The sequence below is a fragment of the Lentinula edodes genome, assembly GCF_021015755.1.
Source record: "Lentinula edodes strain Le(Bin) 0899 ss11 chromosome Unknown C8R40scaffold_61, whole genome shotgun sequence".
NCBI classification, from domain to species: Eukaryota; Fungi; Basidiomycota; class Agaricomycetes; order Agaricales; family Omphalotaceae; genus Lentinula; species Lentinula edodes.
In genome coordinates, this window is record NW_025764367.1 from 237,052 (window position 1) to 250,376 (window position 13,325).

The 13,325-nt window shown below is 45.9% G+C and overlaps 5 protein-coding genes across 5 annotated transcripts; 4 read left to right on the forward strand and 1 right to left on the reverse strand.

Annotated features, from left to right (window-relative positions):
- The first annotated feature begins 184 nt into the window (after positions 1 to 184).
- Positions 185 to 642, forward strand: C8R40DRAFT_798668 (uncharacterized protein). The gene is made up of 2 exons (XM_046236247.1): positions 185 to 312; positions 362 to 642. The coding sequence occupies exons 1-2, from the start codon at positions 227 to 229 to the stop codon at positions 555 to 557; spliced, it is 282 nt and encodes a 93-aa protein (XP_046080072.1). The 5' UTR covers positions 185 to 226; the 3' UTR covers positions 558 to 642.
- Positions 643 to 3,201: 2,559 nt separating this feature from the next.
- Positions 3,202 to 7,713, forward strand: C8R40DRAFT_1177274 (uncharacterized protein; the record flags this gene model as incomplete). Its single annotated transcript, XM_046232651.1, has 11 exons — positions 3,202 to 3,560; positions 3,611 to 3,851; positions 3,902 to 3,946; positions 3,998 to 4,064; positions 4,338 to 5,107; positions 5,160 to 5,335; positions 5,388 to 5,461; positions 5,517 to 6,178; positions 6,239 to 6,699; positions 6,747 to 7,203; positions 7,252 to 7,713. The coding sequence occupies 11 exons, from the start codon at positions 3,202 to 3,204 to the stop codon at positions 7,711 to 7,713; spliced, it is 3,774 nt and encodes a 1,257-aa protein (XP_046080073.1).
- Positions 7,714 to 7,914: 201 nt separating this feature from the next.
- On the forward strand, positions 7,915 to 8,795 carry C8R40DRAFT_1177275 (uncharacterized protein; the record flags this gene model as incomplete). The annotated part of the gene is made up of 3 exons (XM_046232652.1): positions 7,915 to 7,955; positions 8,018 to 8,287; positions 8,351 to 8,795. The coding sequence occupies 3 exons, from the start codon at positions 7,915 to 7,917 to the stop codon at positions 8,793 to 8,795; spliced, it is 756 nt and encodes a 251-aa protein (XP_046080074.1).
- A 1,346-nt stretch (positions 8,796 to 10,141) lies between these two features.
- Positions 10,142 to 11,265, forward strand: C8R40DRAFT_798701 (uncharacterized protein). The gene is made up of 4 exons (XM_046236248.1): positions 10,142 to 10,316; positions 10,372 to 10,704; positions 10,753 to 10,833; positions 10,885 to 11,265. Exons 1-4 carry the CDS (start codon positions 10,230 to 10,232, stop codon positions 11,170 to 11,172), a joined length of 789 nt encoding a protein of 262 aa, XP_046080075.1. The 5' UTR covers positions 10,142 to 10,229; the 3' UTR covers positions 11,173 to 11,265.
- A 540-nt stretch (positions 11,266 to 11,805) lies between these two features.
- Positions 11,806 to 13,130, reverse strand: C8R40DRAFT_1132908 (uncharacterized protein). The gene is made up of 4 exons (XM_046229257.1): positions 13,078 to 13,130; positions 12,962 to 13,027; positions 12,308 to 12,907; positions 11,806 to 12,249 (listed from the first exon to the last, which is right to left on the reverse strand). The coding sequence occupies exons 3-4, from the start codon at positions 12,846 to 12,848 to the stop codon at positions 12,038 to 12,040; spliced, it is 753 nt and encodes a 250-aa protein (XP_046080076.1). The 5' UTR covers positions 12,849 to 12,907; positions 12,962 to 13,027; positions 13,078 to 13,130; the 3' UTR covers positions 11,806 to 12,037.
- Between the last annotated feature and the right edge of the window lie 195 nt (positions 13,131 to 13,325).

The window sequence follows — 13,325 nt, forward strand, 5'->3', positions numbered from 1 at the left end:
ATCATATCTACTATCACTGTATCGCTAGCATTCATTCACCACTCATCTAAAATAAATTTGGAACGTTAAGTACTTGCTGTTTTCGAGCTTGCTGATCTCTTTACGTAACTTGCGCTGCCTATCTTCCTTGTACAATATGGCCCGAATCAGAAAAAACAAGTCAGAACACAAAAATGCAGCTTCCGGGGGTGATCCAGAAGCTCCAACAGAAATTGAGTGGGAATCAATGGAAATATACAGAAAGTTCATCGTCACTGAGAATGCAATCGATGGAGGGGAGGACGTAGATCATCCATTTGAAGTTGGTGATTGGTGCGGTGCTGTTTCTTGCCGTTAGACGACGATGCTAATCAGAAAACAGCGTTTCCATACTTCCTTCTGACCCTCCAGCTGGCTACGGAATAGAAGACGGACCTGCTCTGCCTATCGAGGCAATGTGGCTTGGTTTCATCAAGGATATCCGGATGCGGTACGAGGGAGGAGAGCAGGAAGCTTGGTCTCGTGTTCAATGGTTCTTTTCAGGAGCCGACGTTGGGAATACTGTACAAAACTTGTAGGGAAATGTACCGTTCAGTGGAGTTTGAACTAACCAGTGTCATGAAACAGTGATATAAGCCATCTAGGCGAGAACGAAAGACTGTTATCTGATCATTGTGATCTAGTCCACTCATCTACGTTGGATGGTGCGTTTAGCAGTGGCGTCGCTCAGTCATTGAACTCATATCTACTCCTCTTTGTCGTCTTCCCAGATGTTGTTCCAATGAGATGTTTCTACTTTGATCCAAGTTACATTTCATCCGTCGAAACGAATACAACGCTGCAGCAGATGTTCACCCAGAGGGAAATTCGTGCCGCAGGTAGCCGAACGGGCAATGGGTCCATATATCCTGACGTTTACTACCGATATGAATTCAAGGTCAAATCCAAACGCATCTTCGTAAAGACTTTATTGTTCTTCGCTTCATTTCTGGCAACTGATACGTTGCGTGTAGCCCAAAGTCTCCCAGTTTAATTGCTTCAGCCCTAAAGTGTCTTCAAATTCTTCGCGTTCTCATTCATCTTCCCGGCTCAAATCTAATAGACGCACTGTTCCCACTTTGAATAATAACGTCAGACCAAAATCACAACAGCTCCAGGACATATGTTTCTCTGAGTCCTTATACTCTCCTCCAGATTCCGAACGGGCGCGAAGGATAGGTAGGCAAGTTGCAGACCTTGTACGCGAAGCGCACATCATATTAGAAGACGGAATCACACAGATCCTCAAGTCTGCATCTGAATCCAGACTTGGGCACGAGTTGAAAAAAAAATTCAACCCAGGCTGGTGACGTGGCCAGAACAACTCGAAATACCGTACGGACAACTCGAGCCCGAACCGGAACCTCCAATGCAGATTCTGAAATGTCAGAGTCAGCCGTGAAATCATTGAACTTACGCATTCTTTTCTCGACGACCCCATGCCTCCTCTGTCTGACATCTCCACCCTAATCAATTGAATCGCCAGTCATCCGCGATGGCTCTCTAATTCTGTCGACATTTTTATCGGACAAATCGTCGCGGCACCGATTGTCATTACCTTCGTTGCAATCTTCTTCCTTCGAGAATGGATTGCTCATATCGACCGACCTGGCCAATTCGATGACAAGGACGGACAAGAGATTCTACGAGTTCCACCTGCTCCAGAACCAAATCCTCAACCTGCCCCACGACGTCCAGCAGTTCCACGAATGGACGTCAACGCCCGACTTGCTTTAGCACATTGTCAAATTGAAGCCGTCAGGGCGCTGGATGCTCTTCGAGCACAAAGACAGAAGACATTGACAGAAGAGGAGAAGAGGGCAAGGGAATCCCAAGCCCAGCGGAAAGGCCGTTCCGCCGTAGAATTTGCACCTACCCGAAGTGATGAACTTGAGCACGAATTGGATAAGGTTGTGACCAAGAGGGCTAGGAATCGCAGAATGGAAAAGGGCAAGGGAAAGAAAAAGAAGACGATGTCATCGAAGGGAAGGCTCTTGCTCGAATTATCCGGTTAGAGAGGATGGAAAGGTGAAAATTCAACCAGAGACTGCTTACTCCGAGCTGAACTTTGTGTTATTCAGATGGACCACAATCTTTCGATCTCCTCGAACCAGTATTCATGGGATGTGCTACCAAGTCTCCGAAAGTCGTTGCGATATCTCGTGGTTCTCTTCAACGTCTTATATCCCTCAAAGCCGTTCCGAAATCCACTGTGCCGGAAATCATCTGTATCATGGGCGATGCAATGAACCAGGGTGTAGATATCCAGCTCGAGATATTGCAAACATTACTCGGGTTGATAACAAATTATTTGGAAGTGCACGATACGTTATTGGGCAATGTAAGTCGGAGTATGCTTCGCATACCGTTTCATTCACTCAATTCAGTTCGCTGAAGGCATACTTTGTACTTTCATAGGCTTTACTTTTGTGTTTCAAGTTACAAGAATCACGAATTGCAGTCGTATTAGTACGGCCGCTGCAACTCTTCGGCAGGTTGTCGCGGTTGTGACGGACAAAATGGTTGATGAGGATCACAAGAACACAGACGCAGAAATTGGAGAGGCAGATCATAGGCTCGCAGAAATTACATTACCAGATGACACCACCACTCCCCTCGGTCCTTCTGCAAAAGACGCGTATTCCGTATTCGAGGATCTATGTCTCTTGGCCAATTCCGGAAAGCCGAATTTCCTCAAGCTTGAATCTCTCCATAAGACGTTCGCACTGGAGTTAATTAAGAGCGTTCTGACAAATTATCATGCATTGTTTCGAAAAGTATGTCGATTGTATCAGTTGATTTTTCGGCCCGTCTAATTGATAGCCATAGCACCCTTCCCTGATTCTCCTTCTACAACATCATCTCTGACCCCTTCTCCTCAAGGCGCTCTCAGACCGACCGACATTCCCTCTCATTTTGCGATGCACTCGCGTCGTGTTCCTCCTGCTGAAGCAATTTTCCCTCAAATTGCAGACGGAAGCTGAGGCGTTCTTGATGCTCCTTATCCGTATTATTACGGACAATACTTCGGTGTTGTTGGATACAAGCAGAAGCGGAAGTAGCATTGCATCGAATGAATCGTATGGTCATAATCGCGGGTCAAGACCTCAGCGGATGAGGGTGCTTGCAATGGAGATTATGCGAGGGTAAGCGTTATTTAACATGAGCTCATTTTGTCTCATAATGTTTGCTTCGTCTTGGAACAGTTTGTGCAGCGATGCGGAACTCATGCGTAGCGTATGGGATTGTTACGATGCACAGAAACATGGCTCAAATGCTCTCAGCACTCTTATCACTGCGCTCAAACGACTTGTCACAGAAAAGCCCGCTCTGCTCGGGGTAGTCTCGCAGATGTTCGGTGTGGGCGTCAGCAGTAATAATGATAGCCACTACGCATTATCACCCAGTGGTTCTGCTTATTCGTTGGATGGAGTAGCTGGGATGGTTGCCACTGCGGCTAGCGCCACGGTATCAAATGTAGTTGGAATGATGGGCTCGAACGCTGGACTAAGCTTGCAGGGTTCAACTATGAAACTGCAGTGGTGAGTGCCGTTCTACTGTTCCTACAGTTCTACTGATTGTGATGTTTCAGTATTGACCAACTGGACAAGGCCGACTCTCCTCCAATTCCTGAATCATACGTCTATCTCCTTGCCGTGCAATGTCTTGTCTCTCTTTGTGAAGGATTTGCAACATTCGCCGCACCCCTCTACAACACCATAATTGTCCAAAAACCTCGCGCAGCAGGCGAGGCTCCTATCCGCGCACCACCAGCCTTTCTTTGGACGATCCATCAACAAAACAACTCCAAATCGTATGGGATATCATTTCAGGTCCGTTCTATAATCTCGTGCTTAACATTGACCTCATTCTGTTTTATTAGTCACCGTCCAGCGAAACACGGCGGAAGCATCCGGAAATTCACGAGGTACTATCCGCAGTCTAAATCCAACAGCAGCTCTCATACGTCCTATTCCAGGCCGCTGAAAAGTCTTTGACTATCCTTAGAGCTTCACCAGAGCAGGCAAATATTAATCTGACCACAGGTCCGTTCATACTGTATTACTGCAACTGGCCAGGCAGAATGGGAGTAGCCGAAGGCGGGCCCTAGATCAGGGTCTGGCACTTCCAAATACCGAAACCTCTTCAGAACGTACAACGACAACTACTACCGCCCCCCCTTCCTCGTTTTTTCCATCCGTTGCACTCGAGCGCCCGAATGGAAGTATCCCATTTTCATCTGTGTATCCCCCGAAATCCGATCCGGACTCTACATCTGGGGAATGTTTCCTTCTCGTGGATCGAACTTTGATAAACAGTTGTCAAGCCCCTCGTCCCCACCCTCTTCATCTCCTTCAACATCCCCAGTCCCCAATTTCGCTTCCACCACTTACGCCGGGTGATTCCTACCATCATACCATCTTCAAATACCAGTATATCCAGCCCTGGAGCACCCATACGTCGTCCACCGCTTCCAACCACCCTTCCCAGTTTTCCTGGGTCCGGAACCTCTTCGCCGAGTGTAAAAACACCTCTTGCTTCTCCCAATTTGGCTACTTATCGGGCACCAGAAGAATTGGTCAACTCCGACAACAGAGATTATTTTGCAGGTCCTTCTACCAGTGCTTTAGCGCCGGTTAGCGAACAAGCGGTCGAAGCCGACGATGAAGATGATGACGCAGAAACGCTTGACGGACATGAAGTCAATGAGGGCGAAAACAGTACATCGCCGTTAATCCCGGATCACGGTGAGATGGACGAGGAAATAACGACGTATTTCCAAGAGGAAGCAACAGATGGTTCAGAAGAAGGCAAGAGTGATACTGAGCTAGAACTTGTAATAGATTTACCTGAGCCGGAGGCTGGGAACGCTGAACAGCATGAGGAACCTCATGTTGTGGACCTCCAGGATGGCAATGAAGTTGCAGGTGCGGAAGTAGATGAGGATGAGGAAGATGACGAGGAAGAAGACGAAGAAGGCGAAGATGAGATTGCCGAAGAATTCCAAGTCAGACCACAACTTCGAGAAGGAGCTGCTGTTGCATTCAATGCCGGTGGCAGAAGGGCGATCCAGCTTGACGCCAATGGGGTGTCAAAGTATAATGCGTCCAGGGGGGATGTGGTTCATCAAAGACCCACAGGATCAGAATGCGCATCCCATACGCGATATCCTCAAACGAGCTGCGCTAGTCCAACTTCGGAAAATATGCATCAGTGGCATCATATACACCTTTGTCGTTGTATGCACCGTTTTCAGCGTTGCGGTGTTGCTCTTTCTTGGCCAAAAATTACTCCTTCCCATTCGATGGAAAACGAGGTTCGTGTATTTCACTTGTGTAACTTCTTGCTTAATCTCATGAATAATGCAGAGAGCCTTTATCCAATATTTCTATCGATTTGCTATTCCTCAACGTCGCATTACCATATACTATGACTTATTTTTGTCCGCGAAGAGCTCTTAGGAAATTCACAATGGTAGTGTGGAAAGGACTGGCCAGACGCGACTGCGACTACTTCATACTTCTTTGGGTTACGTCTGGCGGAGGAGGAATACGCTCCGAAAAAATTCTCACTTTCCCGCATCGTATATGGCTCAAGCAAAGACGCTTCTATCCTGGTTGAGGATTATGACGGGTCTTTCAGGCGGGTTCCCAATACGGACGATCTTGCTATCCTGTGGGACATTCCTGCTACTGTAGCGGTTACAGCTACCGGCAAACCTGTCAATGAAGAGGCAATGATCCTCATGACCCAACAGGATATGGAAACGGTTCAAGCCAAGCATAGCAGCAGACAAGACTTCACTGTGGTCTATATCTCGCCATATTTCCGATACCGAATGATACTCTTTGTCTCGATATTATGGACGTTCGGAGCTCTCTGCCTTGGCACATCTGTCGCTCTCCCCATACTCCTTGGCCGAGGATTCTTTGGCATGGTCTTCAAAGGAAAACGAGAAGTACACGATGGATATTCTATCATTGCCGGATTCTACGTGCTTTGGGCATGTTGGGTTGTTGGCAGAGCTGTTCGACCTTACTTACTTACTCTGGAAGACGCCTTGGGCTGCTTTAGGATGCCGAGTGGTTGCCCCCCCAAAAAACCTCCTCTTCTTCAGCAAATCAATATCAGTCAGAGATCTAGCTTTCATAAACTATCTGTAAGCGTATAATAATTCCTACGGGTCCCAACTTGAACGCTAGACGCAACTGCTTTCCAGATGTCTCGTCTAAATGAATCCATGAAATCTATTCCAACATCTTCTATCGCACCATCTCATTCAAAACGGAAATGGTCAAGGCTGCTACACACTCCTTTGTTGGCTCGTCTTGCGCTACCATCCATAACGGCGATCTTGTCACTGACGCTCAGGCTATGCCTAATCCCAAGCCTCGCAAACAGTCAAGGAAGTTTAATCGCGCCCATGTACGAACAGTCTGACACATCCATACAAACCACTCCTTCGCCAACCCGAGGTTTGAGGATTGCAATGTCTACTTTGACAGAGCATGAACTCTTGCCTCTACCTTCCTCTTTAACGGGTCACAGCGTCCAGGCTACACCTAGTCGCAAACGGAGACAATCTAAGCTGATGCGGTCCCCTCATACCTTTAATCCGAATGCCGACTACATTCCTACCTTCAGAACAGATTCTGATGAAGAATCAAGGAAGAATCGGAAGTCGAGGATTTGAACCCTAGCAGTGCTTCTTTTGATATGGTAGTCAGTGACCACATCGCAGAACCGTCTGGCGTCACAGCAACAGCACATACTCCTCGTCGTGTACACTTGGCAGAGTCTCAGGCATGCTCTTCACCTGCTCCACTTAGAGATCTAGCTTTCCTTTCTGACAAGAGGCGTAGTAATACGCGCCTTTCCGCATTGGAACGAGCCAAGGAACTATTTGGTACACGTTCGAGTCCCGTGAAACCATTATCGGGTCTGGCACAGATTTTCGACGACGATGAGCAGGACGCTGAGGCAGCTCATCCATCTCATCAAGTAAATGAGAGGCCTATCACCGTTGATAAGGTATTTAAAGAGGAAGAGGAGGAGTTGAAAATTGACGCTGCAGAAGAAGCCGCCGAAATGAGCAGTGGAGATGGGTCTGATCCTATGTCCCAAGATCCTGGCTTGGTTCAAATCACTAGCTCTGATTCCAAAGCTGCTGCTATCTCAAAACAGGTGACATGTTTCTTCTGCTGATCTATGATTCTCATCAAAAGTCCCCAGCACGACTACGATTGCTTCACTAAGATTGTTTTGAGGCAACAGCAACAACGCACTCGAGAAATTTCGCATTACACTATCGAGAAGTTGAAACGGGACAGTTGTCATAAGACGCTGTCTGGTGCGGGAATCTCTAAGGGCAAACCTCGCTTGACGCCGAGACGCTCGCTGGGTACCGCTGTGGGCGACATGGTCTATATACCTCACAGTCCGGTGACAACTCTAGGGAGACTACTAAAGGAAGCCGAGAAGGAAGTCCAAGAGGAGCAGTTTAGAGCTGTTTCGCCCCGCATCTCCAAGTCTGGTTCTCTGATGCCCGAAGATAATGCACTCGTCGGAATAGGGCTTAGTGAACGTGCATCGTACCGTACTCCTTTGCCTGCGAAATATGGGCTCGCAATCCGACCGCAGAGCACACTCGTGCATGAAATCAGGGATGTAGAAGATGACCACCAGAATGATTAACAGTTAGCTTACAAAGAATGGACAAAGGAAGAATGAAGAATCCTTGACGGGGCCTGTTTTACAGATGAGAGAATAGATCTTGCATCCCGATCATCATCCAACTCGATCTCCTCTCCCCTGAATAACGGACACGAAGATGTTCCATTGGCAGAAGTCGACTTTGTCGACGTTGACGTTGTGGTTCAAAGATTCATAGTCGAAATGGGTGGGGACGATATCACTAATGCTCGTGGTTGGTCAAGGTAAGATTTGGTTCACAATATTCTTCTCAGCCACTAATTTGTATGACCTCGGATAAAGATAGTCTTCGTGCTAGAGCTGAAGCAATTCAGAAGAAACAGCGTGCAGGACACGTCGCACCACCTACAACTCCTTACACTCCCCGTACAATATCCAAGAGTTGCGAGCCATCGTCTTCTATGGAAGTTCCGGACTTCACACCCCTAAATCGACGATCTTTTCCTCTGAGGAACCCTGTATTGTTGCCTCCGCCTGGTGCATCTACGGCACCTTTCAGTAGTATACCTGATGACGTAGTGGAGGAGCCTCGACGGCACAAAGTCCCGTCAACATTGTCAGCTCCTCGATATTCGCATCTCTTACATGAAGCAGTCGCTATCAGCTGAGAATTGGCAAGTGAAGAACCTTCTTTGACAAATTCAGAAATGAATACTCTCAGTTATCTGTCATTTCTGACTGTCGAGACTTCTTCCCTACCCAAAGCTGGTCTCGGACGTTTCTTCTCTTACATTCCCAGCTTTTTGAAAACTCCGGCTACTTCCACTCGCAAAGCACATGACCCCAAACCCGGCCTTCCCCTTCCTCCTGCTGATATCATAGGCAAATATCGAGGTCCGATTGTCACTCCTGCACGTCCGCCAGCTCCGAAGTCCAAACCTCCGAAAGAATTGGTGAACTTGCATCACCAACTTGTGCCGGACAAGAAGGAAACATTGAAGATACCTAGGAAGGTTCCACAGAGGATGGTCCAGCTGAACCAGGTTGGATTGCCTAAAGAACGTCAGGAACCAATCGTAAGGCCTAGGAGAAGCAGCGGGAGTAGCGTCAAAGATCTCATTTGATGATAACGCTCACCATACAGCAAGCGTCAGGAACATCGGGGATTGGAAGAAATGCTTGCCTGGTAATGAGAAGAGCTGCGATAAACCACTCTGGAAGCTATAGTTTGTTGAATATAGATAGGATCAATATTGCACGGTACAATCCCACTATTCTAACCTATTGGCTATCCTTTGAAATCTGCATGCAAGCCAACCGAGGCTTTGTGTTTGTCTAGCTCAGTAACATATAAAGCCATGCTCGGTGCTTGAGTGAGTAATAAGATTGGATTGCAAAATCAGGAATACTGTATAGATACAAGGGTATGGATGCAAAGTGAACATAGTACAGAATACTGAGCACGCGGAACTGATTGAGCTAATTGTCAACCATTCTGTGTCTGATCTGTGTGCTTCTGCCTCATCGATGGTATCCCATCCTTCCATCTATGCAGACGGATCTGAGTCCCTTGCCTCCCCATTTCCCAATACCGAGCTGAAACGGGAAGAGAGAGAAAGGGCGGAGCGAGGAGATTTTGAAGAGTACAATGATACCAAGGGCAAAGATACGGTCATCTAGGAAATTGCGAATGACAACGATGACAAAGGGAACTTTGTCACCACGATTAATTAAATGCATGCACCGGAAAGTTGCAAGTAAAGCTCAGGCGGAACTTCTAATGCCGAAGAAGGGGTATCTCTCATGGCCACGAGCCACTAGGTATTCTGACCTTGGGTCTTGTATATGCTGGCCTTTTTATCACACGTGAAGAATATTTGGGAATATTGAAGGATTAATATATTTTGGAATATGGATTCTTCAGGTTTGCTCATATGTCTCGGAATTATGAAGCACTAATAAGTTGCTACTCTGCGCAACCAAATCGGACCGGTCATGATGCCTATTGCCAAAGGTACGAAGACTCATAATATGTTCTGCTATCATTACTCGTTAACAAGCAATTTGCATACCAGATACGTATACCATACATACCCGATTCATCTGTACCGGGGACCCCAAGATGAATGCCTACTCTCAATGCAAGCTGAGCATTGCTGCCAGCAGCTACTGCTTCATCTACGACATCGACGTCTGGAATAGTAGGTTGGCCTGATAAGGATTTAAATATACCCCGTATGGCTTTCTTTAAAAATCATTGAAAATCAACATGCTGCTCTGATTAGAGAATTTACCTTGAGCCTGAGCTTGAACTTGACTATTGAGTTAATCATCGTCATTTATAGAAGAAAGACAAAGAAAATGAGATTTTTACAATGCTATCAATGCTTGATCAATATGATGTCATGTCATCTGATCCTTGAACTTGAGGCGTCTAAGAATTTCATATGGCATTTTGCTTTGCTCAATTTTAGTAACTGCTGGCCAAGCTGACCGATGGCATTTAAGCCTCTATAAGTACCCAGCTTTGAAATTTTTTCATCCTCAGCTTTTCCAATATGTCGCTCACATATTTCCATCAACCTTTTGAAGAGTCGTGGACCCAAACCGATAGAGGAATCGATGAAGATCGTTACCATCCTTCGGTGAGCATTTCTTCCAAAACCAATCAAGCATAGGTTGTGAAGAAATTCTCTTCAGTATTCATGTCACTTGCATAAATCCTTGCGAAACAAGTTTCTCTGGCATTTTGTGCCCACGTTTCTTATGGTTTTTGGAACAGAGTTTGAAGAAGCATTTCTCATTCGTACTTCAGCCGTATGGGCTGCTCACTGGCCTGAAGATGTGACTTTTGGGGAGAAGCCACTGCACCAACGGACCTCTCTCATGAAGCGAGTAGTCTATCCACCTGGATATAGTGGCAGCGAACTCGATATTGAGGATCTAGAACTTCGTTATGGTGTTTCTAGATATGAGGCGCAAACAATGATACGAGACAAGATTACTCAAGCAACATTGTATAGTTTCTTCAACGTAGGTATCTCTACACTATTCTGATTAATGCTAATTGATCTATTGCAGGATAATAATCAAACTTACCAGAGAATTTTGCACACATATGCGAATGATGAAGCCAGGAAAATGTGGCACGGAATGATGAATGTGGGTTGATCTATACGTTTTACTGCCAAATCTGTCTAATGTTGGTATCAGTCCATCCGAAACTTTCTTGTTCAAGCAGTAAACAACTTTCATCCATATATTCAATCTTATGGCCTTCCGCCTTCAGCTTGGGAAACATCTTTGAATCAGGCAGTTCTTCTATGGGATGTTCATAACCATCTTCCAGTATCATTTCACAAAGAGTACCCTTCATGGCCCCGTTACCATTATCTAATGAAAGAGCCAGAGAATGGAGACCATCGGACGCTCATCTGGGAATACCCTTCAGCACTTTCGGCAGTGGAAGCAGCACTCCCTCCACCTTGGCTGCCTTGGTAGATACGATTGCTGCCTTGCCCAAGCTATTTCTTTGCTTTGACCCCACCTTGCTTTATTACATCGTTGTCCTGCTTGTGATATAAATGAACAACCTTGGTCATTAGTGCCAATATACATATATTTGTTGACGATGAAATTTGTTGACCAATAACAGGGTCCAAATCGAACTGATCTTAAGAAGGATATATGATATTGAAAGACCATAAGTGACGATAGGATGAATAGTGAGCGTACTGGGTATAGAGAGTGTGATAGCCAAGCAGTGGGGAAATCCAGATAGACAATGCAAATAGAGACCCATTGTATGCTATGAAATAAAGATGCAAATATTGTAAAAGCAGATGTGCTTAGCAGGGGAATGGATGAGCAAATCAGAAGCATATCGGGAGAAAAGCGTAGCGAGAGCAAAAGCAAAGCGTATCGGGAGAAAAGCATAGCGAGAGCAAAGTGTATTGGGAGAAAAGTGTAGCGAGAGTAAAGTGTATTGGGAGAAAAGTGTAGCGAGAGTAAAGTGTATTGGGAGAAAAGCGTAACGAGAGCAAAGCGTATCAGGAGCAAAGCATATCAGGAGCAAAGCGTATCAGGAGCAAAGCGTATCAGGAGCAAAGCGTATCAGGAGCAAAGTGTATCAGAAGCAAAGCGTATCAGGAGCAAAGTGTATCAGAAGCAAAGCGTATCAGGAGCAAAGCGTATCAGGAGCAAAGCGTATCAGGAGCAAAGTGTATCAGAAGCAAAACGTATCAGGAGCAAAGCGTATCAGAAGCAAAGCGTATCAGGAGCAAAGCGTATCAGGAGCAAAGCATATCAGGAATGTCGGATATACGTATTAGTAGCAGATAAATGTGAAAGGGACAAATGAGTGAAATCAGGCTGGACGAAGGACAAGGTGCTTTTGAATATGTCGCAAATTCTGAAAGATAACATTTTGGCTGATTTGAGAGGCTACCTGTTCCTCTTCTGACACAAGTGGGCTTTTTCTCGGGATTTTTCCATGTATGAAAAAACCAGGATCGTGGAAAAGATAAACAATTCCTTTCCATATGTCGTATGGGTTGCCTTTGTCTAATTTGACAATACCTAAGGAACGAACACAAGTATCAGTTCTGATAGAGAAGTGCAGGCGGAGAGAACTGACCGGACTGTACATAATTTGTAGATACTGGATCAAGTTCTGGATCCCATATATAGTTGGCTGTGAGCTGCTCGCAGTCCTCAAAGAACCGGGTAACGCTCTGAAAAGTAGTTATGTTCCAGCCCAGTCGATGCTCCAGAATTGTCAGAAGATCTTCGAATCTGCCACTTCCATTATCGTATTGAATCTTATAACGCCGCAAATGGAGACCGCCAGTATACCCAAGGCTTTCAACCATGAAGCCCCGGGCATTAGACCACTGAAAATAGCACAATGCGGTACACTGCTCAGGCCCTCGTAATTGCCCCCTTGGGTACATCGCTAGCAAACGCCTATATCCATTCTCATCACAAAATGCCTCGAAGTTGATCGCGCTCGTTATAACTACAGGTCCTTTGTTGGACCTGACGTATGGCTCCATGTGGGATTCCTGCTGCCAGTAAGAGTTGGTCGAGAGAGATGGAGTCTTGCTAGCCATGACGAGCTGATGTTTGACAAGCGTTCCAGGTAAAGAACTTGAGTTGTGCTCGAGGGAGGCATCCATATATTCTCCAGAACCTTGGTAGAGACTCGCAGTGGGGGAAATATGTGCTTGATTGGAGGCTTAAGGTGCGTTAATGTGAGAAATGGATGCACTACAAGCGTATAACATTTCACCTTGACCGCCAAAAATATCACCAGAAGCAACAGAAACACCACCGATGCATGGCGCTTGAAAGATATCTAAAAGCATATATTAGAGCCACCGCCTGATAAAGCAAGCTGAATCCTACCTTGGGTATTTGGATCTGCAGCTTGATGTATAATACCGCTATGTTCGCCTGCAATATATATGTTTGTGAGCTTTTCGTTCACAGACAAAGCATTTCAACGCCTTACCTGCATCAAAGATGAGAGCAGTCGGGTCAATGAATTGGGCTTCAATACGAGATTCTGGGAACATATTGAGAGAATTGAACAAAAGTCAGCAGAATGCATTATCTGAGTAAAAGCAGCATAGTATATTACCTATCGCCTCATT